Source organism: Pseudopodoces humilis, chromosome 10 (assembly GCF_049639895.1).
Source record: "Pseudopodoces humilis isolate 2021_Gansu_Grassland_sample_001 chromosome 10, ASM4963989v1, whole genome shotgun sequence".
Lineage (NCBI taxonomy): Eukaryota > Metazoa > Chordata > Aves > Passeriformes > Paridae > Pseudopodoces > Pseudopodoces humilis.
This window is the reverse complement of record NC_142209.1, coordinates 6,088,117-6,112,483: the sequence shown is the minus strand read 5'-3', so window position 1 is coordinate 6,112,483 and position 24,367 is coordinate 6,088,117. Positions and strand designations below refer to the sequence as shown.

Sequence of the window (24,367 nt, the reverse complement as noted above, 5' to 3'; positions counted from 1 at the left end):
CATGGGAAGTGCCTTTAAGTGGCCAGAGCAGCTATAGTTCAGGGACTGAGTGTGACACTTCTGGGCAGCTTTAGGAGCCTCCCCTCATGTTAAAATGATTTGTGAAATGGCAAAAGGGGCTGTTGTGTGTAAATTGTTCATCTGAATGTTGGCATTATATGCAGGGAGGGAAAAACACAACAAGTCAATGATTGGGCTAGCAGGAGGAAAAACACCATGATTGAGACAATGGGGATAAATGGATACCCTTCTTTTGTAGTATCTAGCCTCAGAAGTCATTCAGTAACTTGAGAGAGTATGATTTTATGCAGAAGACATAAAATTGGTGTGCAATCTCTATTACCCAGTTACAGAAATCTTTAAGCTGAAACCTCAAGAAATAGCACACAATATCCCTATCTTTCACAGGCTGTGTGTGTGGCTGATGCACTGGGTGGGTTTTGGCTTTGCTGTTGAGAAGTTAAACAGTAAAAGTGGAGAAGTTGAAGAAAGTGATAGCAAGGGAAGTAGTATGAGGTGTTTTTACACATCTGACATGCACTAATAAAAGGAAATTGACTGATTCCAGGCAAATATTAATGAAAAACAATTTATATACTTATCATATAAAGATTACAGGTAAGCAGTTAAAAATGTAACATATATAAACATTTGGAAAGTGTAATTTTAAAATCCAGAACATTCATGTTTCAGCTTAATACTGCCATACACCCTCTCAGTGAGCAGTACTATATACAGTAGGAGCAATGCTATGTACACAAGCAACTGCATTGTCCAGGCACCAAAAGCAGAGAAAACTGAACTTCTACTTTTGCCCTAACTCTGGGCAAAGATTAAGGCTCAGTAACAACCCCCCCATCTGTCACTCTCTAAACAAATAACTGGAATTCATAAATTGTTCAGAGTGTGACCTACACCAGGCTTGTGGGACCTACCACAGGACTCCTGGATGTACAGTAGACCTACTGTACAGTCTGTTTTACCTGCCTGTAAACAGAAGTGATAAATCCAAATGTAGTGTAAAACTTTTGTTTTGCAAATTAGTGCCACAGAATTGGGGGAAAACGGCCCAGGCGTGGATAACAATTTATTTTAACTAATGATCCTTAATAATCCTAAGCTATCTGCATGGATAATAACTTCTAGATTTGCACAGTGGGATGCACAGTGCTACCACCAGAACCAGAAATACTGTATGTATTTCACATATCTCAAATCAGGGCTGCTTACAATCCAATGTCTTACTTATGGCTTTTAAACGTTCAGTTCCAACAGAGGAACTGCACACTGGGAGGATGTCTGTCCATCACATGGGATGCACACAAAAGGCACTGATTTCTGGTCCATCGCTTAACCGAGTCCAAGGGAAACCATCCTGTTTAGGATGGTTAAGACCTCCATCCAACACAAAGTAGTGTCTGTCCCATTCATGATGGTCATGCAAAGGCAAGTGCAGTTCATTTGTAAGTTCAGATGATCTTCTATATAATACTGGCATGAAGGAGACTCTTCTCTCATTAACAGAGTTGGCTCATTGAGTGTCTTCGAAACAAATGGAGCAGGCTGGAGCCTTTGCACCAGGGCTGCCCATTGCTCCAGTTGCACATTTTCAACAGGGAATTCTGACAGATTCTCTGTAACCCAGGAGGGCAGCGCAGGGGCAGCCTCAGCCAACCAGCTCTGCCTTCTTCCGCAGGATGAAGTCGAAGTTCACGTGGCTGTTCATGCCATAGAACACGTTGGCATCACGGGGGAACACCAGCTCTGCAGAACAGAGCCAGAGCAGCATTAGTGGGCTGCACAGTGGCAGGAAAGCTGAGGGAGCAGAGGGAGCAGGATGGTGTGGGCAGGGCTGTCTCCCCGTTCTGCCACAGCAGCATTGGGAGCAGCTTCCTGCAGGAAAGCAGGGTGGGGGGTGGGGGGTGGCAGGCTTAGGCCAGGCTCAGCCTGGCAGAGGCCCTAGCAGACTGTTGGAGAAGGTTGATGATGGGTGGGATCCGAAGGCCTGGTCCCAGGGGAGGCAGAACATCACCCCCACCCATGATCCTGTGATCATTCTATGGCTGCAAGGCACACACAAAGTCAGCCTGGCACCCCAGGAGCTGGCTCTGCCTGTGCTGACAGAAACCACCCTGAGCAGCCAGAGGATTGTCACTGAATGTGACCTGTCCACAGCATTTCTAATGCTTCCCATTTTAATCTTTCCTTTGAAATCCAACAGAACTTTCCAGGCAGCAGCAGAGTTCTGCTTCCCTACCTTTGTCCTCAGAGATGACCTGCACAAGCTCGTAATCTTCAACTGCATCAGGCTCGAGGTTGTGCTTTAGTAAGGCTCGCTGGGTGACATTAGGGACTCTGTCTTGGTTGGTTATCTGGAAAAATAAGGTGCAATGAAAGATTTTTCTCATTCACTCTCATGATTTAGTAGTTAGCAAAAACCTGACTGCTTGTTCTTGGAAGAGATGTCACAAAACCGAAAAAGCAGGTCAGTAACAAAGGGGCAGGTGCTGACAGATACTAAACTTACTGTTTATGACATTTGGAGGTGGTGGCTTTTTAGTTCAAGCTGAAAGATACAGTATAATAGAGGCAGCAGTAAATCCCAGTGTCTCCTCCCTTTGAGACCTCATTCTCACCAGCCACAAAAGTCCCCATGAAAAGCTGCCCCAGCTGCTGTTTACAGGCTCCTGTGCTAAGCGTGTCCTTAGACATCCTGCAGAGCTCTCTGGCCTTGTTTGTTGTGTGCTGTGGAAATGCATCTGAGGCAGATACAGGGCTCCTCCAGAGCCTCCTTCAGTCTCACCAAGAGCCAAATCCATTAGGCCCTTAGGTAACAACTTGCTGGATTTGGGGAAGCGAGACCATTAAAATCGGGAACTGGAGGTGCTGAAAACCCCACAGTTGTTTTCCCCCAGCAGGCGCTGAGAGTCCCCAGCTGAGCTAAGCCACATCACCCATGGTCCAGTACCAGTGGCACTGCTGGGATGTATCTGTGGAATAAGCAGAGAGAGAAATGCCTGAATTCTGGGGTTGCTGGTCTGGTGAGAGGAGGGCGATTCTCCCTTCACAGGGAGAAGCTGAAGAATTAAAGGCCTTGTCAACTCCCTACCCTGCAGCTCCCCGTTTCCGGAAACCAGCTCCTGGGGAAAGCTGATCCAGAGAAAATGTACTACCTTATGTCAAAACCTCAGTGTGCTCACAGTGCTTCATCTGGAGCTTTTTGATAGAACACAAACTTCCATTTCCAGACTAGAAACTTCCCTAAAGCTGTTGCCAAATATCTCATTCCTACCAGGCTCCACACATTCTGCATGGCACCATGTGCCATTTTCTGTTTCCAGCCAGGTTTGATGAACCAGCTCAGTGAAGGGGTGTTCTCCAAACACAGTGATAGGTTCAGTCATCCCCCCATGGACACATCTGCCAAGCCCAGAGCCGTGCCACTCACCAGGATGCTCTTGTAGACGCTAGCATGGAGCCCATCCATGCTGACCCGGATGATGCATGAGCCCTCACTCTGTCGGTTGTACACAGGCAGCACTTTGGTGGCACTGCTTGCCACTGAGCCCGAGTCCCTGGTGGGAATGGAGCCACTGTCCAAGCCCGAGCCAGGGTCAAAGATGGAGACTTTGCTGGAGCTGGAGCCCTTGTCAGAGCTGATGGAGCCCTTGTCAGAGTCATAGCCCTTGTCAGAGCCCACAGAGCTCTTGTCGTCGTTGGAGGCCTGCAGCAATGAGGGTAAAGATGACATCCCTGAGGAAGGTGTGCTCATGGACGAGTCAGGAGAACAGCAGGGTAAGGGGTAGTCAGAGATCTGCACAACAGAAAGGAAAGTGCTGTCATGAAGGGGACATTTGGTGTGTCTGGGTTTTTCATTGTGCCAGAGGACCAAGAGAAAGCAGAAGGCACAGACAAAACCTCACCCACACTCTGCCCAGCCTGCTGGCAGGGAGATTCCTTGCCTCCAAGAAAACTGAACTTTACTTGATTGATTACAGCATTTTAATGACAATTTCTGTCCTGCTGGGGGTTGGTCTGGCCTCGCAGTAAGAGCAGCCCAGGAGGTGGCAGCAGATCCAAGGAACAGCATGAGGCTGTAGGCAGCCAGCCAGGAACTGGGACCGGCTGGGAATGAGCAAGGGGGTGTCACAAGCACTCCTCGTCCAGGTGAGAGCCTTTACACAAGTGGAAATACACACACCCCTCCCTCTCTGCCATTCTGCTTGAAACTGCCCCCTTCCTTCCCAGGCTCAGCCTTTGCCTTTGTCTCCCTCTGCCTTGCTCAAAGGCTTCCTAACAGGAACAAACCCGCTTTGTAAGGGACAACACAGAACATTGTGCGAGAGCCCTGACTGGATTACTTCCATTTTTACAAATTTCTCTCTCCATTTCACTAAAACCAATGCTCTAGTCAAGACCAAGAGCCTTGGATAAGTGTCTTAGGCCTGCCTGCAGTGTGCAGTGGCCTCAGCTGTACCTTTTTCAGAGGGTCCTCAGGACTAGAGACAGGAGTCACAAACACATCCTCAGTTTCAGAGTGATTAAACTCACACGATGAAACACTGGCTGAATCCGTGCTTTCCCCAGAGCTCCCTCCTACAGGAGAGCTCTTTGGGGGTTGTTCTTTGGGTGGAGTGAACACATCGGTGCCCAGAAAAAGTCTAATATAGAAAGAAAGCATAAAAGCCAGTAAGTGAGAGCTGGGCTGAACAAAGCTGTCCCTTGGTTCAGAACTCTTACAGTTCTGGAGTTTTTTCCTCTCTGGAGTGGCCTGTTGTTTTCACTTCCTCTGTGGTGTTTATACAGAGGCTTTGTTACAGGCTAACACACCTTCCTGACCCAGAGTGCCCACAGCTACAAGGCCACAACCAGCTCATGCCTCACTAGAACAACAGTCTCTTCATATTTTCAGGCTCATTTAATAGAAAAAAGGGCTTCCAAGGGTAAATTCACCCCACTGCCAATTCCTGCCCTCAATCATGGCACCACTGGTACCAGGTTCTCTCTAGAAGGCTGGAGATGCACACAATAGGGAGATTCTAAAGTATAAATTAAAGGCACTCCCTCTCTGAGACTCATTTCTAAATGCAGGTCAAGTGACTTGAAAGAAATGTCAAAGGAAACAGGCTGGTCTGACCCACCAAGAGGAGGAGCAGGGAGCAACAGCATGCAGTTAATGATTTCATACAGCTTAAGACAGGTGTCACTCACTGCTTTTCTACAGTATTCAGCTGCAAAACACATTCAGAGTGAAGATATTTTTACTTCAGTCTTTGAGCTCTGCTTTATTCCATGCAGCTTTCCCTGCATTCCTGGTAGCCTCTTGTTTCCCATGTCCAGCTCCATGGCCCTATCCTCTACCCACCTCTCGTTTGAATCTTCATGGTATTACACCAAAGTGGACCATACCCCAAGATTTTTTTTTCCCCTTCTCCAGCTGGAAGGCAGATTGTTTCTGCTATCAAATGCCTTTTTGCTAACCTTAATTTTCATGTTAAAATCCTGCAATGAATTTTTACATGTGTATAGCAATTTTGACTAATAATAGACCAGACTTTATCCTCATTTATTCTGTTTTCCTGCTGCAATCAGCAAAGTTATTACACAATAGGTACTGAATTACGATCAGCACTAAAATGGTTCCTTTTTTTGACACCATAGGAAGGATTCTTTATTCTAGTCTCTTTTATCTTTAATAATCCTCATGACTGCTTCTAGCAACACAAAGGGGCAGCTTCAGCCACAAGGCTGCATTTCTCCTTAAAGCAGTGCAGCGTTGTGGATCCCCAGCCAGGTTCCACAGCTGATTAAATGGGCACTGCTTGTTTGAGTTGTCCAGGTCCATACTCCCACCCAAGACCTCTCTGCCCCATCATACTCACGTGCTGATCCTCTTCACCATGCTTTTCTGGGATTTTGGAGACAGGATGTTGGTATCAGCAGCTGCTTCAGCCTCACGTGAGAGTTTGTAACTGCAGGGCAGAGGCCAGCAGGTGAATATTTGCAGATAATGTTATTTAGTTGTACAGTGTCATGTAGTTGTACATCTCACAGCAGCAATGTTCAAGAAATCCAAGAATCTTTCAGTTTTTCCCGCCTCACAGAAGGTTGCAGCACCACAAAGAGGAACACTGCTCTGCCTGCATTTTACCAGGGCCACGAGGATATTTCACCTTATAATGGGTTTTAAAACTAGTGCTCTCCAGTATTTGTATTTTCCTGCCATGACCTGCCCAGGTGTGTGTGTGGGGTTAGGGTTAGGGTTAGAGAACAGAGGTTTGTCAGCTGCACTGAGGACCTACCTCTCCTCCTCTGTTAAGTGTCGCTGCCTCCTGAACCAATGAATGAATTTTTGGTCTGGTATCAGGCAATAACTGTTGCATGAGGATTGCAGGAGCTTGATTTGGGCAATAACTTCAAATTCCTAAGAAAATAAATAATCAAACAGAAAGTCAAATTGGAAAACAAGATTATATTAATTCATACTCTGAAAACATACAACAAGCAATCCAGGACAAACTTAGCTTGATGTGAAGTTCAGTTTCAGTCGAGTATTTCAAGAACCAATTTTTTCTAACAATAAAGGTCAGGATTTTTCCCTAGGATCCATAATGTGCACTCACATGCTCCATAGGAACGTAAAATGCTACCTTTAACGCACATGACCAGAGTGAGCTGCTCTTCTGTAATTGAACTTGTACACACACTTTACCAGAATAACCCTGGATTGTTTAGGGCAGGTTATTGAGCAGTTAAGGGGAGGAAATGGCTCCATCTCAGCCAAGTCCAAGTCTGCTTTCAAGCCCCAGGATGGAGATTTGGCCTCACTTCATTCAGCCCAAAGTAACCCAAACACCTTTACTCCTACAGGACATTACTTATCTCTGACCAACAAAGATCAGGCCAGAAAGGAGAAGAACTGACAGCATTTATTTCTCAGTCTTCTGTACCTGGTTTGCTATCTGCAGCCTTTTACCTACAAAGAGTTTCCTGCAGGAGAAGGAAGATATTTACTTAACTGTGTGTTCTGGAAAGCAAAGGTCTTCTGCCACCAGGTTTGGTTCAGCTCCTAAAGACAAATGCTCAGAGGCTATCAATAAACCAAAAATCACAGAACATTCAACTCACCCTTCGTCTCTTCTCAAAGTTGATCAGGCCACCCTGTTGAAAGGTAAGAGAAGGGATCAGAGAAGAGCCAGACTTGTACCTTGAGATAAACGCACAAAAACTCACACAAGCACACAAGTTCTAGTTAATAATACTGCATATTGCTTCCCTTTTCTTTTTGTAAACAGATATTTTAAGAGCTGCAGAAGAAGATACAGAAACAAGTCATCTGAGTTGGGAAGGCTGAGAAGGTATTTAGCATTCCAAAAAATTGCCACAAGTTACCTCAACATAGTCCTGAAGGGCTGTGTCAAGCATGATGAGATCAGTCAGGAAGGTGCCGAGGTAAGGGACTGTGCCTTGCATCACTCCCTGCAAGTGAGCAGAGCAGCTCTCGATTAATTAACTGAAAAATGAGAATAATTAGAATTCCTTAACATTCCTGTGTAAGAAAATGAAATTAAAGTAATCTGCTTAACCAAGCATCAGTCTTATAATTATGTTTTCTTCCATTACATAATTTTCATTAGATAATCTAGAATTTAAATCCAATTCCAGTGAAACCACAAGGCTCTCATAGGTATCAGCCATTGGTTTTGTATTACAGTATTGCCACCTTTGATTCACAACAGTGGGTCCCCAGGAAACCCTGCCTTTGGGAGAAGCATTGAGGAGAAGGGACAGGGTCCCTCTGCCACCTGCTGCAAGAGAAGGAGCTGGGGAATGATCCTGGCTAGCCTGTGTGAGCAGTTTCTGTTTCATCCCCATGGATTTTTACTTAATGATGTGTGATTATATCTTGTGATAGTGAAGTCAAATCAATCCACAATTTTTTTCTCTCCAAGAAGTGACCATCGTCCCCAGCCATCCAGTGCATTTTAATGCTAAGTATTCACACTTTAAACTTCTAGACTGACAGCACTTAAAGAGTTCCGGCTGGCTATACACTTGTGAAGCAAACACTTGTTTCTACCATCCAGAAGGATCTGTATTTTTTCCAAACAAATACAAAAAGACAAAAATCATATTCAGCACTTTTGCCTCCCTATTCCAGATTTCTCTCCCCCTGTCCTTTTAAATCTTTGCCAGCTTGGAGACAAAAAACATTTTCACCAGCAGACCTGAACCCAGACACGTTTTACAAAGCAATCTCTGTAGAAGCATGTGCAGTTTTCAAGCTGGTATGTCAGAAGCTTCATCAGCATGTTTGAAAGTAAATGAGACTTCTGCTCTGGCAGAACTAATTTTCTTTATTTACAAGAACTTCAGTATTCACAGCAGCACATAATTTATTACATGGAAATTGTGTTTCTCTCTGAAGTGTAACAAGAGTAGATAATGGAACTCTTTCTTGTAGGACCGAAACAAGAGAGCTGAAAGTGATGACCGCATGTTTATATCCATCAATCCCCTCCTGCCCACTCACTCTGGTGAAGACCTTTCTAGATTTCGATTCTTATAGAATTGACCAATTAGGATTAATCATGTTACCAGTTCAAAAAGGGGAGGAAAACCCCCCAAACACACCTTGTTTTTTTGAAGTTGAAGTCGCTTCTGTGACTTTTTCTGATTTTCTTTCTCACTGCTGTCCAGATTCGCAAATTTGGATGTTGCTTCCTGTGAGGTGGAAGAGAATTAAAGGCAATTAATGGAGGATCCAAGTGGTAGATAAACTGCCAACTACATGCATGCAAAATATTAAGCACATTTAACCAGACTAGCCAGCAAAAAATACTTGCTGTGCAGACACACGTGTCTATATACATATTGATTTCCTGGGACTCGGATGCTGATTGAGAATTTCAGACAAAAATTACACAAGATGAATGTGAGGAAATTTTTCTGCAGAATGACTTTGGCCAAATCCAAGTGCTGCTGAAAATCTCTTGGGAGTTTAAATCAGAGAAGCTCAGACATACTTCAGGGGTCCTGATGATCTATCCAACACTCCTGAAGTCAGGATTTCTGGCTAATTACCTAATCAGGCCTGCTATAAGTAAATATCTCCATCTTATGTAATGCTTTGTTGTTTTTCTTAAGCTGCAACACTGAGATCCAGCTACTGTGGCTTATTGACTAATCCAAAACCATGCAGGAAATTAAAGGACTAGGTTTCCATCACAACTCCAGCATTCCTATGAATGGATGAGATATTTCACCGTAGTTCTTTAAACCTTTATTTCCCTGGATGCATGGGGGATGTTGGAGTTACATATTTCTTCCAGTGGTTGCATAGATGTGTCACAAATCATTATCAATGTCTGTTCAGGAGGAGAGAAGACTGTCTGCTCTCCATGCCACCCAATCTGTTTCCAGTGACATTTTGTTTGCTCCACACTTGGATTTGCAGGAGAGACAGGCAAGGTCAAATATTACATCCCTTACAGGGGCTATTTATAGCAAAAGGGAAACTAAGTCTTTGAGGATTCAGTGAATATTAATCCTCCAAATGGTCCAAGATTAAAAGTAGGGAGAGGTTCTAGCTATTTTGTAGGATCTTTCTCCTCTCACTGCTTCCAAAATGTTTTTCAAATCTACTTAGGGCAGCTGGAGGGTGATTTACTGGGAGCCAGAGGTCTGGGCTCAGTCTGAGTTGTTTTGTCTTTTAATACTTAGTTAAATAGGCTGCTCTGAACATGCAGTTTCCCTCTATGCTTATTATAGTCTCACCTGCTTTTAAATTTACCGACAGATGTTGATAAATGATTATAAACAAAACAGACTGACAGATGCGAATGTGTTCACCCACCATTCCTGAGCAAAAAACAGTGTTTCGGATCCTAAGGCAAGAGGCTGAGGGATAGATGCCAAACTGGCTGGACAGAACTGCCAAAGAATAACTGGTTAGAGAGTTTATAGGAACTGTTTTATGTAAATGGGAATAACCTGCCACAAATATTCCTTAGTTTTTGCAGAATATAACCTTTCCCTGCCATTTCTCCTCACCCCTTTCAGGCTCCTGAGCTTACTGAGGTTCACCCACGAGAGTGGGTAAGTCAAAATGTTCCACACAGAGCCCGCTTTACTGTCCATCTGGCCACACACAGGGTAGGAAGCCTGTTCCTTTGGAATTCCCAGCCCTGCTTCCTTGTTCTAAGAAAGGTAGAGGATAGTGGGATAAATATCTTGGATTGATTCCTCAGTTGAAGCTGTGGCATTGTTCCAGTGACCTCATGGGCTGAGGGGCTGCAAGACATGCTGCTGACCCAGATCATGCTGCCAAAACCTGCTGCTTGTGGCTATCCAGGCTAAAGCTACTGATTCATCCAGGAACAAGGAAATCAACTTTCAGCCCAGCAAAAGGTTCAGGTTTTACAGACTGCTCTTCCCTAAAGCACCACATAAGATCCTTAAGGAAGAAATGAGCTTTGGCAGCTGGCTTCAAAAAGGGTTAAACCTCAGATTTTGTTGAGATCACAAGCTTTGAATTCACTGGTTCTCACCTTCATCAGCAGCTCCCTACTTGTCAGATAATTGTCATGATCTGAGAAGATCTCAGACAGCTCTTCATACATCAGCAGGATGTCCCTGCACAGGAGAAGATTAAATCATTTGCGTCATTACCAAGCACTCTAGAATCCAATCAAGTTTCTGTTTCTCGCTCATTAGTCGTTAACAATTCAACTTATAAAAGATAACGACACCAAAATACATCCAGTGAGATGCTGCACATCTCCGGGGAGCCCTGGTGGGATATTCTGGTGCTCCAGTTGAGCCTTATCTGACAGCAAAGAAACACCATCAGCAGTCCCTTGGCAGGGCTTTCAACTGTCTGTGCAGTGTGAGAATGGATCAAGGGATACAAAGGAACAGAAAAACAGCTGAGAGGGAACCCAAGTATTAATTTTTGCCCTATTCCGTGCATTCTGGAAAGCTGGAAGCATTTAAGTGAGTAGCTTTTTGCCCAACACTATGAACACAAGGTAGGCAATATTTTTATCAGAAACACAGGGCAGCAGAAGGAAAATCACACCTCTGTGGAGAGGAAATACAGAAGGATACTGCCTAGCAGAGTGATATTTTAAGTTATCAAAGGCAAGAAATCTTGTTTCCCCCAAACTAAATGAGCAAAGCACCATCTTTTCTAGACAGCAGCTTCTGGCATCTGTGGGGCAGGCAGTAAATATTATTAACACAATAGAGTATTCCCCTGGAAGAAATACTGTCTTCAATACCAGATTTTGTAGTTTGAGAATATATTTTATGCAAATATCAGCACCAGGAGAAGAGTTGGGACAATTTGTAGCAAGCTAGATCTCCTCAAACTTTATGGGAGAGAAGACAACAAGCAAAGATCATGGTGACCTGGGAGCAGTGAGCATAAGCTGGGTGAGAAGTCAGTGCCATGGTTTATCTAGAGAGGTTGTGAAAGACCCAATATGCTAAAAAGGACAGAATCCAGTACCCCCAAGGGCCAATTGTCCCCTCAACAGGAAAGAAGAGCTCACAGGAGGGGTCTGAGCCTCCCAGGAATTGGAGGTTCTTCTGACAGGACCCATATCAGTGAAGGAACAGAACAGGAAGAATGAGAAGATGAAAATAAAGAGCACTGAGCCCTGTGGCCTTTGGGAATTGAGGGAGAGACTTACTTTGAAACACACATCCAGGTGGTCTTCAGCCGATAGATGGAGTTGGACTGCAGAGCTGAAATGATGGCCCTCAAGGAGGAAAAATTCTTCAGGATCCTACATTCCTGTGAAAAGAGCAGTTGGAAACACAGAAGCATCAAATGTCAGCACTACGCAGACCTTAGTATTCCTCTTTCTGAGCCCTGCCATGCCTGCTACACATTCTCACTGCTGAGCAGCAGCTGTGCAAATACTGAGCATCAAAAATATCATTCCTCACTCTAGCCACTAAACACATCACAAGCTTTGGCATCTAGGTCTTGTTTTCCTCACTTTCATGTACTTGTGGTGTCACAGCTTCCAGTTGCCAAGTAAAAATAAAATTGGAACTGAGTTCATGAAGGCATGGTGAAAGGCACAAAGGTTACACTTCTTAAAAAGCTCTTTATAAGTACTAATCCCTTTTACCCCTTTGGGAGAAAACCAGGCTTTGCCTCTTTATATGTGGTATTTAAAATGTAAACCCTCAATCATCTCAGTGTCAATTAAAAATAAAGATATGCAAAGGAATAACCTGTTATTCAAGTATGTGCACACTGTTAAAAGAGAAAAACCTTCCCAGCTCTTACAGAGTTGGGATCAAATCTGAACAGAGATACTGGTTCATGGACGTGTCTTATACACCTACTCTGTGGCAAAAGCTTGGGTGGAAAAGGATAATGAAAAACTCAAAAAAGTAGCACAGATTACTCATAAAGCAGAGGGAAGAAAGAGGGAAAGTCTGGGGCCAAAAAAAAATCACATAACAGCTCTTCTACAGAGACTGACATGTTAAAGAATGAGACCTTTCTTTTTTGTTCAACCTGAAATTTAGGTTGGGGAAAACATGAATTTAGAGGCACAAATTATCAATTTTTCTTCTTTCTTCACAGTACAACAGGAGTTTGAACTGGAAGATCTAATTTTGAACCATCCTGACTTAACTGGATGCTGCAAAATTTAGAGCACAGTAGGAATTTTATTTAATACTGGATTTAGTGTTCTCAGTGATTCAACTGACTGCAGACTAAACTTGAGCAAGCTTCCATTTGCATGTAAGAATAATTTTTAAGACTGGTTTTAATAACTTAGTTTCATGTTGTGTCCTTCACAGAAGGAAAACCAGAAAGAATCCTGTGCAGAAACAGCTTTGATTTAAAAAAAATTAAGCATAACAGGACATAAATTATTTCATTTTTACTTCTAATTTTTAAAGAAAATACTGTTTGAATGCAATTGGCTGTTCAGGAACCTTAGATCTAGGTGGAAAGGGGTGGCAGTAGAGAAAATATTCAGTTTATCTTTTGAACTGAGAAAATGGATCCGAAAGCCAAGGAGAACAAATGTGGACTCCATGCTGCTGAGTTTAGCTGTCAGTGAATAACTCCACTTTAATGTGTGGATTATTTTCTACTTCAGGCACCTAACTGTTCAAAACACTCATCTGCATGCACAAAGCATATATCTTTCTTCAGAAGTGGGCAGCTAAATTTATGTGCACCCAGCTGCTGTACATGTGCCATTATTCTGCAGTGTGCACATACATTTTTCATGCGTTTCATGCTAGGACTGGAGCATTTAATGAATTAAGTAAAGGGAGAAGCACAGAAGGTATGAATTAAGTAAAGGGAGAAGCACAGAAGGTATGAATTAAGTAAAGGGAGATGCACAGAATCAACAGGGGTGTAGAACAAAGTTCTCTATCCACAAAGAGAGGAATGAGGGCAGTGCCTTTCCTGACTTCCCCAGGACTCCCTTCTGCCTTGGGATGATGATGAAGTTCTGTCCAGCCTGCCCCAGGAAGAAGGCCCTTTTAGCTGGTGCCCTCTGCAACTTAGATCTGCATGTAGATATTGGAAATCAAATTTCCTAATCCCTTCACACAGGCAATAAAGCATCCATCAGATGATGATAAAAACAAGCAGATATAAGTGCCACAGGAGAGGTCCAAAACTTTCACCATGCTAGCTTCCTGAACCATGCAGTTGCCAGAGCTCAGGTGCCAGGACTGAATGCTGCCTCTGGAAGCATATAAGTTGCCACACTTTTTCTGACTGTTCTGCATAGCTCAAAAAGAATCCACATGATTCTTAGAAGTCAACACACATCCACATGGAAGTGCTTGAAATCATCTCTTCCAGAGAGGTCTTGTTTATTGCCAGCTGCCCAGTGCCTGAGGGGAATTAGGAAAGTTACAGTAAAATATTAAAACCTAGGAAATTAGCAAACTAGAGTTATGGAAAGCAGGCATGGGAAAAAACCCTTCTTGCAAAGATTAGGAAAAACATGATAAAAACATAGAATCTGCTACAAGATCCTCTTGGAAGCTCTGCTGATGCACATGGAGGACAGGGAGGCGATTCCACATGCTGTTGAAGTTCTGCCTGTCCAGGCCAGTGGCCTCCCAAGATGGAGTGATTCCATCAGTGGACAAGGGAAGAACTACTGATATCAGCTATCTGGACTTCTCTAAGATTTGGCATGGCCAAGTATCAACCCCATTTCCATGGTGGGAAAGAAGTGAGGAGAGGAAGGGCAATATTCATTTGGTATCACAAAAAAATCAGTTAAAAATTGAAAGAGCTAAGATGGCCTTGGACCAATGTATACAATCCCTTTCTCCTCTCCCAACTCCTTCACTCCAAGACACCCAAAAAACATTAAACAGAATAAATGCTTTACATGTGCAATTTTAATCCACTTCTCAATGATCTTGGCTCTCTGCTGGATTTTGAGCTCCCTGGTCCCCAGGATAGTGCTGATGACACATTTAGTGACTGCATTGAACTGAGTGATGGTGGCCCTGACAGTTGGAGCCAGGTTCTTGTTTTCCTTCTTATCCCTTTGAGACCAGATGGATCCCAAACAGTGGTAGGGCACAACTCTTCTGAAGAGCATCTAGAGTGAAACAGAGGTGTGGTAAGCCAGCAGGTTTCTCCTAAATCTCTTTTATCTACAAGAAGAAATACAGGTTTAGAGGACAAATTTGATCTAAATCTAATATGATACTTAAACGTAAGTATTAGTTCTCTCTTAGTTTAAAATATACTTTGGCATACTCTTTTACAAGTTTGATGCCCCAAAAGAACTGTCAGCTAAGCAATACCGGGAAAATAAGGGACACCTTTATATCAGCTGCATAACCAAGATAAATTTTCTTTATATAATGATATTTAGAAGGAAATTGATACAGACAAAGCAAAATCTGAGCACTACACTCCAGAGTACCTAGACATCTTTAAGCCAAGTAGTGATATAGTTAAAACATGCTATTTCTCAGTGCCAATAACTTTTGCAAAAAAACTACACATTAAAAAAAATTACAGAAGGAAAAACCCCAATGACTGAAATAGCTGGAACAACCAGAGAGCTGTGTTCTGTGTGCCAGCAGCAGTCCTGTTCTGGAACTCTATATTTAAAGCAATATAACTTAAAAAAATTATTATTCTATCAAGTTAGGGAATACTCTACATACCACATCCATGTATGTCAACTGTTCTGCCACAATGTGGTCTTGAAAAGAGGAGAATTCTTCTGGATTGCTGATCTCCAGTTCCTCTCCATCAACCAGGTCACTGGAGGAAGTGCTACAAAAATCTGGCCAGAATGGAAAACAACACTGGGTAAATTTATACAGCAAACAATGAGTCAAAGAAGGTATTTATTTTGAAACATCACTGTATTACAGCAGAACACCCCAAGGGTCCTGCCTGACGTAATGGCCCCACTGTGCCATTTGAGTGAGAAAAATGACCAGAAGATTAAACTGGCAAGGAAAAAGTAGAATAAAAAGAAATAGAACAAATCTTAGCAGAGAAGTGGATTGACCCATTTGCTAATTATTCTTCTGAAAGAAAAAACCACCACCCCAACAAAAATTCCTTACTGACACTGCACAGTTTTGTTAATCTACTTTTCAGTATTTATAATCTGAAAAAAAACCTTTCAAACTACAAAGGCATGAGGCTGTAGCTATACCCCCAAAATACTGCATTAGGAATGCTCTTCTATCCAGAAATAAACAAAGATACCTGATTTCGTGGCACCCTTTGTGGCTACATATTGAAGAGAGTTTATTTCAGCAACTTTCACCTTTTCTCTCAGGGAATTTTTCCCAGGAAATAGAATACAGTAAGCATCTACAATATTCTGTTGAATGGTTCTTCTAAACCTGCACTAGGCAGCAGAGAGGAGGTAAGAAAGAGAACTGTCCTCACTGAGGGACCTGACCCAGTACAGAAAGGAAAGGGTTCCACAGCTGCTGCCATGTCACCTTTTGGCTCCCGGAAGTTGGGAAGAAAAAAATTCAAGCACCAAGAAATATGCCTTTGTTTCCCATGGCAGAGGAGGAAGTCAAACAGAAACTCTGAAAATAAACCCCAATCCCTTTTACTGTAGGGCAAAAGAAACTCCATTAGGACAGAGAAAAAAATAGGGACTTGTCAGAAGACTAATAACCAAAGTACTGAGTTTACTACTGGTGAGATTTCATTTACAAAAACAAAGCGTGTTATGCAAGACTTCATACCTAGTTAAACCAGAGCATTAAAGCAACAGCAGATAATGTGATAGAGAATCATTGTTTTTCAAAATACTTCATTGTTCCTTCCTCCAGTAATTAAGAGAACATAAACACCAATGTAAATTGCTACAGTTTTGATGTAACAAGTTATGTCTACAGGCTCATTTCCATCTGTGCATTTGAATTGCACAATTTATTGGCAGAACTCACTGGGGTAAATGGAGACCTCTGTTCTAGTGCTACTTTTCCTGTTTTGTAATAATTAGCATAATTAAAAGGACATGCACTGGACTGCTACAAGAATCTCACTCCTTCTGCCTTTGTAAAACCTCCCTTTTGGCTCTTGAAATTCAACTGAAAATCCTCACCACTGAGCTGCAGCCCTATCCAAAATATCACAGCATGCTTAAAATGAGGTCCTGAAGCACGGTGTAACTTTTTTTTCATTCCTCTTTTTCTCCTTCACAGATATGTAACCAACCCTACTGTCCAACAAGCTGGAATCCCCTTGTACTCAAGCATCTCATCATCTTAGGACCCCTCTGATCCACTCAGCCCTCTCAAAGTCTGACTGCCTCTTAACTGCATCAAGAGTAAACATGTGCTCCTTCTGACCCTTCAGCCTCTGTCTCTCCTTGTTTTGCTTGCTCAACCTGCAAGAATTGAGGCTAGAAGCAGCTTTTATCTTCCTATCTAGTACTGCAATCTAATCTACTAGCATAGCTGATTGGAAGCACAGAACAGAGGTTTGATTACCCAAATCAAGCTGTAGGATTAGAGCCCAAATTTCAAAATTCAGAACCCAGCAGGAATGCTTTGGACAGTAATTATCAATGATTGCAGAAAATGTATCAGGAATTTTGAAAGAAAATGTACAAAGATGGAGCTCTGATAAAAGTTAGACAACCCTAAAACTCTTCTCTGCAGACCCCACAGCTTAATTTCATTGCCCTCCTCTTATTTTACTCTAATAACCAGCCTCTATTCTGCCACAACTAAGAAAATGTTATCATTACTACTGGCCCACCTCTGACTCAAAAAAGAATGCTTTCAGCTATCACTTGAGTAAACAAGTACAGAAGCTGGGCTGATGGGAACTTCTGTTCACTCTGAAGAACAGATGAACCCAAATATACTTCTCATGAGTCGTCCTTGTTTGAGCTGGGGCAACCCAACCCAGGAAACGTCAGCACTATCAGTATCTCAGCCACCCTGTTCCCTTACCTGTGCTCAATAAAGGCCTGGGCATTTCTTTTTCTGTTCCTGTCAGAGTTATTTTAGCATTTCGTAGTATTATGCATTGACATGGTATTTCTGGAACACTCGGCAGACATAATTTTTATGGAATGAAAGCTGGTTTTTTTCTGGCATTTTCTTTATGATTTATGGCACGAATTATTCCCTCTCACCCCTCTACCAGAGCTAGAAGTTGATTCCAGTTCTCATTCACACCCTACGTGAGCTCTTCCCACTTCCCAGCTCTGCCACAGGAAGCTTTCTGACCAGGATATGGGGATGTGTGAGGTTTGTGTGACTACAGTTCACTATTGTTCTAGCAGACTGTGACTCCCTATAACGTAAGATTTTCCTCTGTCCTTGGATACCAGCACCCAGCCACTCCAATAGGAAAAAACATCCACAGGCACTTCCTTTGACAAGATGGTAACTAGGAAGAAAAGCTGCAGGACAAAGCTTGTGACTCAAGCTGTATTTTGTCACAGCTCTGTGTTCCGTTTCTTGTTTGCTTGGGGTTTTTGGGAAGGGGTGGGAGGAGGTTAAGTGAGAAGCCCAGCTGGAGAGCAGCTGTGTGTTTTAACTCAGTGGCATGGGAAGTGTGCTGACAATTAACTAGTGGGCTGCTGCTGGAATGTCAAAGCATTGGTTAAATATTAGAGAAGTGTTGGATTTTCCAAGTCACCCCAGGATCAACAGACATAGGCACATCACACTGTAACACTATTTCTTCCCTCACATAGCCTGCAGCCTCACACACAGATTGTGTTTCCTTTTAAAAAACAAAAAAAACCCAAACAAGACCAAAAAAAAAGACAAAAAGGCTGGTGAGCCTCACAATGTTATTGATAAGCATGAGAAGTGGTGAAATGTACTACACATAAATTCCTGGGGCATCTTACAGTCTGGGAGGACAGAAAGAGAGAAGGGAATGGTAACTCACCAACAGCTTCTACTTCTTGGTTCTGAAACTGCTTCAAGAGGTTCTGCACCCTACTCTCCATGTCAGAATTTGGCATATTGTTCTTCAGATAATCCAGCAACTTCAGCAAACACATGTAGTCAGGGGGCTCCCTGAAATCATCCGAGCACTGATCAAGCCAGGCCCGTAAAACTGATGCTATTTCACTACAAGTAAACAGAGAGAACACAGTGTTTGCATCCAGATGGAACTAAGTGTATCTGTATCCAATAGAACAACAAACATGAGACATTCACAGTCCACCTGAAGTATCTGTGCTGAGCTGTACCACAGCCATGCTTAACAACCATCAGACATTACACACACACTATCAAAAACACAAGGTAATTTCTTGGGCCACTGGGAAAAGCTCAATGTTTGCTCCATAACCACTCCCTAGGATGTGGGAAAAAAGCAGGGAGGAAACAAGGTATTCATGGCTCCTTCCCAGTGGAAATGCTAAATCAAATGCTTCTTCTGTGGCCTTTTATCAGCTGCAGAGTCTAGGGACCACACAGGAGCTGCATATCCCTCCATGCCATACTTCCCCCTTATCTACAATCTACAATGCCTGCCTGCTCATGAAACTGTGGTTTTCATGGAAGAAAAAGGAGACAATCCCAACCTAACCCCCACAGGCACACACACAGTGAGTGGGATTGCCTGATCAGGGAGGATAAAACCCTCGCTGCAGCACAAGGCTGCCTGTGTCAGAGTCAGTCTGGGAGTGCCAAGAGAGCTGAGCCTAGGAGACACAGTGATCCTGCTAATCTTAGTGATTAAAACTGTATCAGCAGAGTCTTGATTTCATCTTCAGCACAAACCAAGGAGGGACTGTCAAATTACAGCACGCAAAAAAGGTATCCTGGTCATGCTGGAAGAGCAGGAAAAAGATACTTAAGGAGTTGTAGGACCATTGGACCTTGCTCAGGGAAGTTATCCTAGACTTTCTTAGATACATGCAGCTAAAAGAACACCAACCCATCAACAATCCTTGTACATACTGAGGGAGATGAGGCGAAAGCAGAGCTGATGATTCAGCGTGGTTTCCACCCTGCCTGAAGCGGGGTGATCAGTTTGTTTGCTCTTCCTGATTTATGTAGGTTTTCATCCACACCCGTCTATTAGATTGGTACTTAGATACTGCACAATATATGCTTGTGGGAATGCCCTTAGATGCTATATTTGCAGGGATTTATCATCATTTCAACTTGATTTTGTAAAAAAAATAAGACAATTTAAGCTATGGTTTTCCAGAAATAATCTGCAATATTGTTGACAATTTTCAACTCAGTGTAGCAAAAATAGAAAATTACTAAAAAACAACCACTTTTCTTAAAACATTAACCTCCTTATTTTAGAATAAAAGCCACAATGAACACCTAAACTTCCTGAGAAAAAGGCCCTGAACTTTCCATGTCTCCAAAACCATTCCTGTACCTCAAGTCTCTTCTAGCATAGGAAACTGTATTGGAGCTGTGTACTGGCACATTCCTGCTGCAAGCTAAGAAACCATATCAGTCTCTAGTTAACTCAGCTGCTCAGCAGCACCCAAAATAAACTAATAGTTAAGAAATGGTAAAGAGAGTTTCTCCCACTCTCTGTGTCTCATCTGAATTGTGTAGGTTTTCCGCAGAACTCAATTAATTTTTAATACCAGACAACACAAGTTGCATCCATTTAAGTCTGTTTCTTTCCCTTCTTGTTCTGATAATGTGGCAACTTTGAATTTTCAGTTTAAGTATTTGGAAATCTATTGGTAATATTCTTTGGTTAGGCTTGCTGACAGGAGAAATGCTGGAATTGCAATTTCAGAGGAATGAAATGTATTTACAATCAAAAATTAACAGGCAAACATGTTCTGTCTTTCAGGTTTCATTGCAAGCTTTAGCATAACCAACAGTGCCAGACCAGCTCCACATGCCAAGGTCAGGAAAGACGACAACACGTAGATGCTCCCAGACTCTCCTGCCACCCTCCCAGTTTCATTTGTCCTCTCTAGCCCCACACACACACCTAGAATGCTGTCACATCAGCACCAACAGTCACAAACACCACTGTTCTATGCCCAGTGTTTTCCTCTCGCTCCCACCACAGGCAGGGAACACTGTGCCTCACTCCATGCCCAGTCTATTTCCTCCTGCTCCATGCTCCTTTTCCCCGCCCACATCACAAACCATCATCCCCCCTGGTCCCTACACCAAAAACTAGGCTAGGTATTCTATTCCTACAACTATTTACCAATTCAGACATTATTTGGAAGGAAGAGCCTCTCCATGGGGCAAGTTCCTGTACTAATATTATTCACACACTCCCTACACTAAACTCCGTTTCCAGAGGCTTGGTTGGTGGCCACTTTCTTAAACTGAACAATAAACAGAGCTTAAGACAGATACAGTCTCCCAGAGCAGGGTGAAGAGTTCACAGTTACAGACACTGAATTTGCCAGCAAAATCATTTCAGTCAAGAGGGCAAATAGGAAAGAGAGAAGAGGTACACTGTGCCCTAGTGATCTCCTGCTGCCCAGCCTTTCTACTGGAGCAAGGAATAGTGCAGCTTTCCAGAAATGGGCTGGACACTTGCCCATATCTTGCAGTAGCTTTATATTTGCTGCCCTTGCAAAGAAACTCTGTACTCAACAGACTCAGATAGGAACAGGGGCCTTCCCAGAGCTCAGACAGGCAAGAAACACTACATTTTTCATGGACTGATTATGAGGTATAAATTCTTCCTTTCCTGCCTATAAAAAAAACCCTCAATGCTTAACTCCTGTGCTGCTGGCCACAGACTCCAGGCTCTGCTAAGCAATGCTTTCTAGTTTCACACCTATCAGAAAGCCTTCTGATTTCTACACCAGCTTTTCTTGGATCCCATCTCCGAAGGTTTCAGTCTCCAAAACCTATCCAGGTAGTTGAAGTGTATCTGAGCCTGTTGTTCACAAAGTGGGACCAAGAACTCACCCACCCTCCTCTACCCATAAGCTGCACAGGAGGCAACAGGGCTGTGGCAGCTCCAAGTCCTACAGCTCTGCCAGCTCAGCAGGGCACATTGGAGGTTACAATGAGAGCCTCCCACCACACTGGAATTCTGCCTGGCCTTGTCTCTTACGGGGAAGACAACTCTAACAGTCCTGACAGGATTCAACAGGAATTAATGACAGAATTTCACAGAATCATGGAATTAACTAGGTTGGAAACAACCTTTGAAATCATCAAGTCCAACCTATGACCTAACACCCCCTCAGCGACTAAACCATGGCACTGAGTGCCATGTCCAGTCTTTTTTTAAACACTACCAAGGACAGTGACTCCACTACCTCCCTGGGCAGACAATTCCAGTGCCCAATCACTGCTTCAGTAAGGAATTTTTTCCTAATATCTAACCTGAACTTCCCCTGGCATTAGCTTAAGACAGTGTCCTTTTGTTCTATCAGTGATTGCCTGGGAGAAGAGACTGACCCCCTCCTGACTACAACCACCTCTCAGGAAGTTGTAAGGTCTCCCTTAATAAAAGGCGTCCTTTTTTTTTTCCAGGCTAAACAACCCCAGCTCCCTCAGTCGTTCCTCACAGGGTTTGTGTTCCCAGCCCCTCACCAGCCTCGTTGCCTCTTCTGGATGCTCTCAAGCATCTCAACGTCCTTCCCAAACTGAGGGGCCAGAACTGGACACAACTCCAGGTGAGGCCTCACCAGTGCTGAGTACAGGGGGAGAGTGACCTCCCTGCTCCTGCTGGCCACGCTATTCCTGATACAGGCCAGGGGCCATTGGCCTTCTTGGCCACCAGGGCACACTGCTGGCTCATGTTCAGCTGCTGTTGACCAGTACTCCCAGGTCCCTTTCCTCCTGGGCACCGTCCAGCCACACTATCTCCAGCCTGTAACGTTGCAGGGGGTTGTTGTAGCCAAAGTGCAGGACCTGGCACTTACACTTGTTAAACCACAATTTCCAACCAAAAAGGCAAAAGCAGTGTTTTCATCCCAAAACAATTATTTCTAAAGAATGAGAAGGGAATCTCAACATTTAGGGATAATAAGGGCAACCTCAACTGCAAGAAGAGCTTAAACGATTAATTTCTTTAAAATTCTGTAAGAATATGCACAAAACTACTTATAATTTTCCAAATGCATTCTTAAGTCCATCAAGAAAATACTCATTACAGGCAGCTATTCCCTTTCCTCCAATGTCCAGGCAGTAACTCTCAGGCTTGCTTGCACAGACTAAATTAAGCCACCTGTATTTTCTCAGTTTTGCTTGTTAAATCAGAGGTAAAATGTAAGTATACCACAAGAAGAGACTGCTCCGAGGGTGGCTTCTCATACCCAGTTTGTTTATAAATACCATCCTAACGATGACTTCCAGCAAATGATCAGCACTTTCTGATTTGGAAAAAACTTGTTAAATAACATATGGGAGACTTTTGCTGGGACGCACATAAAGCCACTAAGGGAAGAGCTCTGCTACCTTATTTTAATTGAGATGCCAATCATTATTTTTTATTTATGTGATTTTCTGCTTGGTTCTGGCTGTTTTCATAACTCTCCCACTTTTCCACTGCCCTTTGTTTGACTCTCATGTAACCACACTAGTTTCTGATGTTATTTCAGCTTAACTTTCTTTACTGGAATGAATGCTTGTTGCTCTCCCAAATACATCTCCCCACCATGGATTTCCCAGGCATCAGAAGCTCCCAGACAATTTACTTCCATTTGTCTCACTTTCCTTTGATGTCTATTGTCCTTGAGTACAATCTTTCAGGCCCAGTTTTACTTCTCCAGTGCTGTAACTGTACACATTGCTTTCCAGTGGGACTGTTTGGTTCAGAAGGAACCAAAAGACAAGGTTTTGGTCAGGATGATCTGAACGCATAAAAAGCCATGGGAGAATGTTTGTCACTATGAAAAACTCCAAATGCAGTGGTACTACACTGAAGGTTTTGGTACTTGCTGTTTTAATACAGAAGAGGGGAGGTGAACAAGACATGCCACGTGGTCACTGAGTAATTCCTTAATTTTCTCTATTTGAACTATTTCCCCCAAATGCTGGGGAATGAAACAAGGTTTCAGTTTAGCTTAAAGTTGCTTTGTCTGTGTTTTTCAATTCTGCTACATTCCAAGTTTTAATAACAAATAAATTCCACATTTTGATAATAAAGCCGATGCAACTATGAGCTGATAGTCAAGACAAGCAAAAAATCCCCAAGTATTTTAATTCATTTCTGTGGCCTGTCATCCATCTAAGGGAAAGCACCACCAATGGATGCCAAACCAGCAAACCAAAGCCAGTAACAGAAGGAAACCACAGCCTTGTAATCCAAGAGGAGGTTTGAAAGGACTTTTTGCTGTTACTCAAGGATTCAGAAGCCATGGCAGTACTAATGATAGACCTATGGAAAGCAAACAAACAAACAATTATGGTTCAAGTTTACAGACCAATATTGTGGGTCTCTTGAAAAACCTTTCCTGCATGTAACCCCAGGTTTATATTCCTGTATTTTTGAGTAAGGTCTCCAAGGAACTAGATTCAGTTACCATTAAACTTTTTAAACCAAATGCAAACATCGCAGGCAAGCCTGGACTGCCAGCCTGGACAGCTTTTTGTGTCTGGACGGGAATGAATCACTTCTGGGTACTGCACTGACACAAATCTTTAAAACTGGTGGCAGCCAGCTCAGTACCTCTCACTGATGTACTGCCTCAGCTCCCCAGGTGTCACAGGCTTAGCAAGGGATTCAAGCGCCATGGCCTGGCTTGGGACACTCACAAGGCCCAGAGACATCTCAGGATCCTGCAGAGCCACTGAATCCCAGAAGGTACAAGCTGCTACAATATTTTATATTGTGAAGGCTTTATGTTCCTTTCTCAGTTCCAGTCTTTTGCCCGGTCTTCAACATCAACCTTTGGGGAAAGCAGTGTCTGTTCTTTTAACACATCACCTCTTC

The 24,367-nt window shown here is 43.1% G+C and overlaps 2 protein-coding genes across 5 annotated transcripts in view; one reads left to right on the top strand and one right to left on the bottom strand.

The window, feature by feature from the left end:
* Nucleotides 1–7,430, top strand: part of COLGALT2 (collagen beta(1-O)galactosyltransferase 2) — a 54,821-nt gene extending 47,391 nt beyond the window's left edge. The window contains exons 14-16 of one of the 3 annotated variants that reach the window (XR_001332029.2): nt 4,048–4,167; nt 6,871–7,171; nt 7,296–7,430. The gene's annotated coding sequence lies outside the window, so the exon portion shown is untranslated. Of the gene's footprint in view, nt 1–4,047; nt 4,454–6,870; nt 7,172–7,295 lie in introns of those variants that run through there. The other 2 variants (XR_015773400.1, XR_015773399.1) reach the window with 2 other exon arrangements.
* RGL1 (ral guanine nucleotide dissociation stimulator like 1) overlaps nt 574–24,367 on the bottom strand; it is a 54,673-nt gene continuing 30,879 nt past the window's right edge. The window contains exons 5-18 of one of the 2 annotated variants that reach the window (XM_014260034.2): nt 18,413–18,597; nt 15,190–15,311; nt 14,397–14,612; nt 11,697–11,800; nt 10,551–10,635; nt 8,635–8,724; nt 7,393–7,479; nt 7,129–7,161; nt 6,303–6,424; nt 5,883–5,972; nt 4,478–4,661; nt 3,449–3,814; nt 2,258–2,372; nt 574–1,764 (exon numbers count right to left, since the gene is read on the bottom strand). In XM_014260034.2, coding sequence (XP_014115509.1) covers nt 1,667–1,764; nt 2,258–2,372; nt 3,449–3,814; nt 4,478–4,661; nt 5,883–5,972; nt 6,303–6,424; nt 7,129–7,161; nt 7,393–7,479; nt 8,635–8,724; nt 10,551–10,635; nt 11,697–11,800; nt 14,397–14,612; nt 15,190–15,311; nt 18,413–18,597 — 1,897 coding nt within the window. In that variant the 3' untranslated portion in view covers nt 574–1,666. The remainder of the gene's footprint in view (nt 1,765–2,257; nt 2,373–3,448; nt 3,815–4,477; nt 4,662–5,882; nt 5,973–6,302; nt 6,425–7,128; nt 7,162–7,392; nt 7,480–8,634; nt 8,725–10,550; nt 10,636–11,696; nt 11,801–14,396; nt 14,613–15,189; nt 15,312–18,412; nt 18,598–24,367) is intronic. The other variant, XM_088060732.1, reaches the window with a different exon arrangement.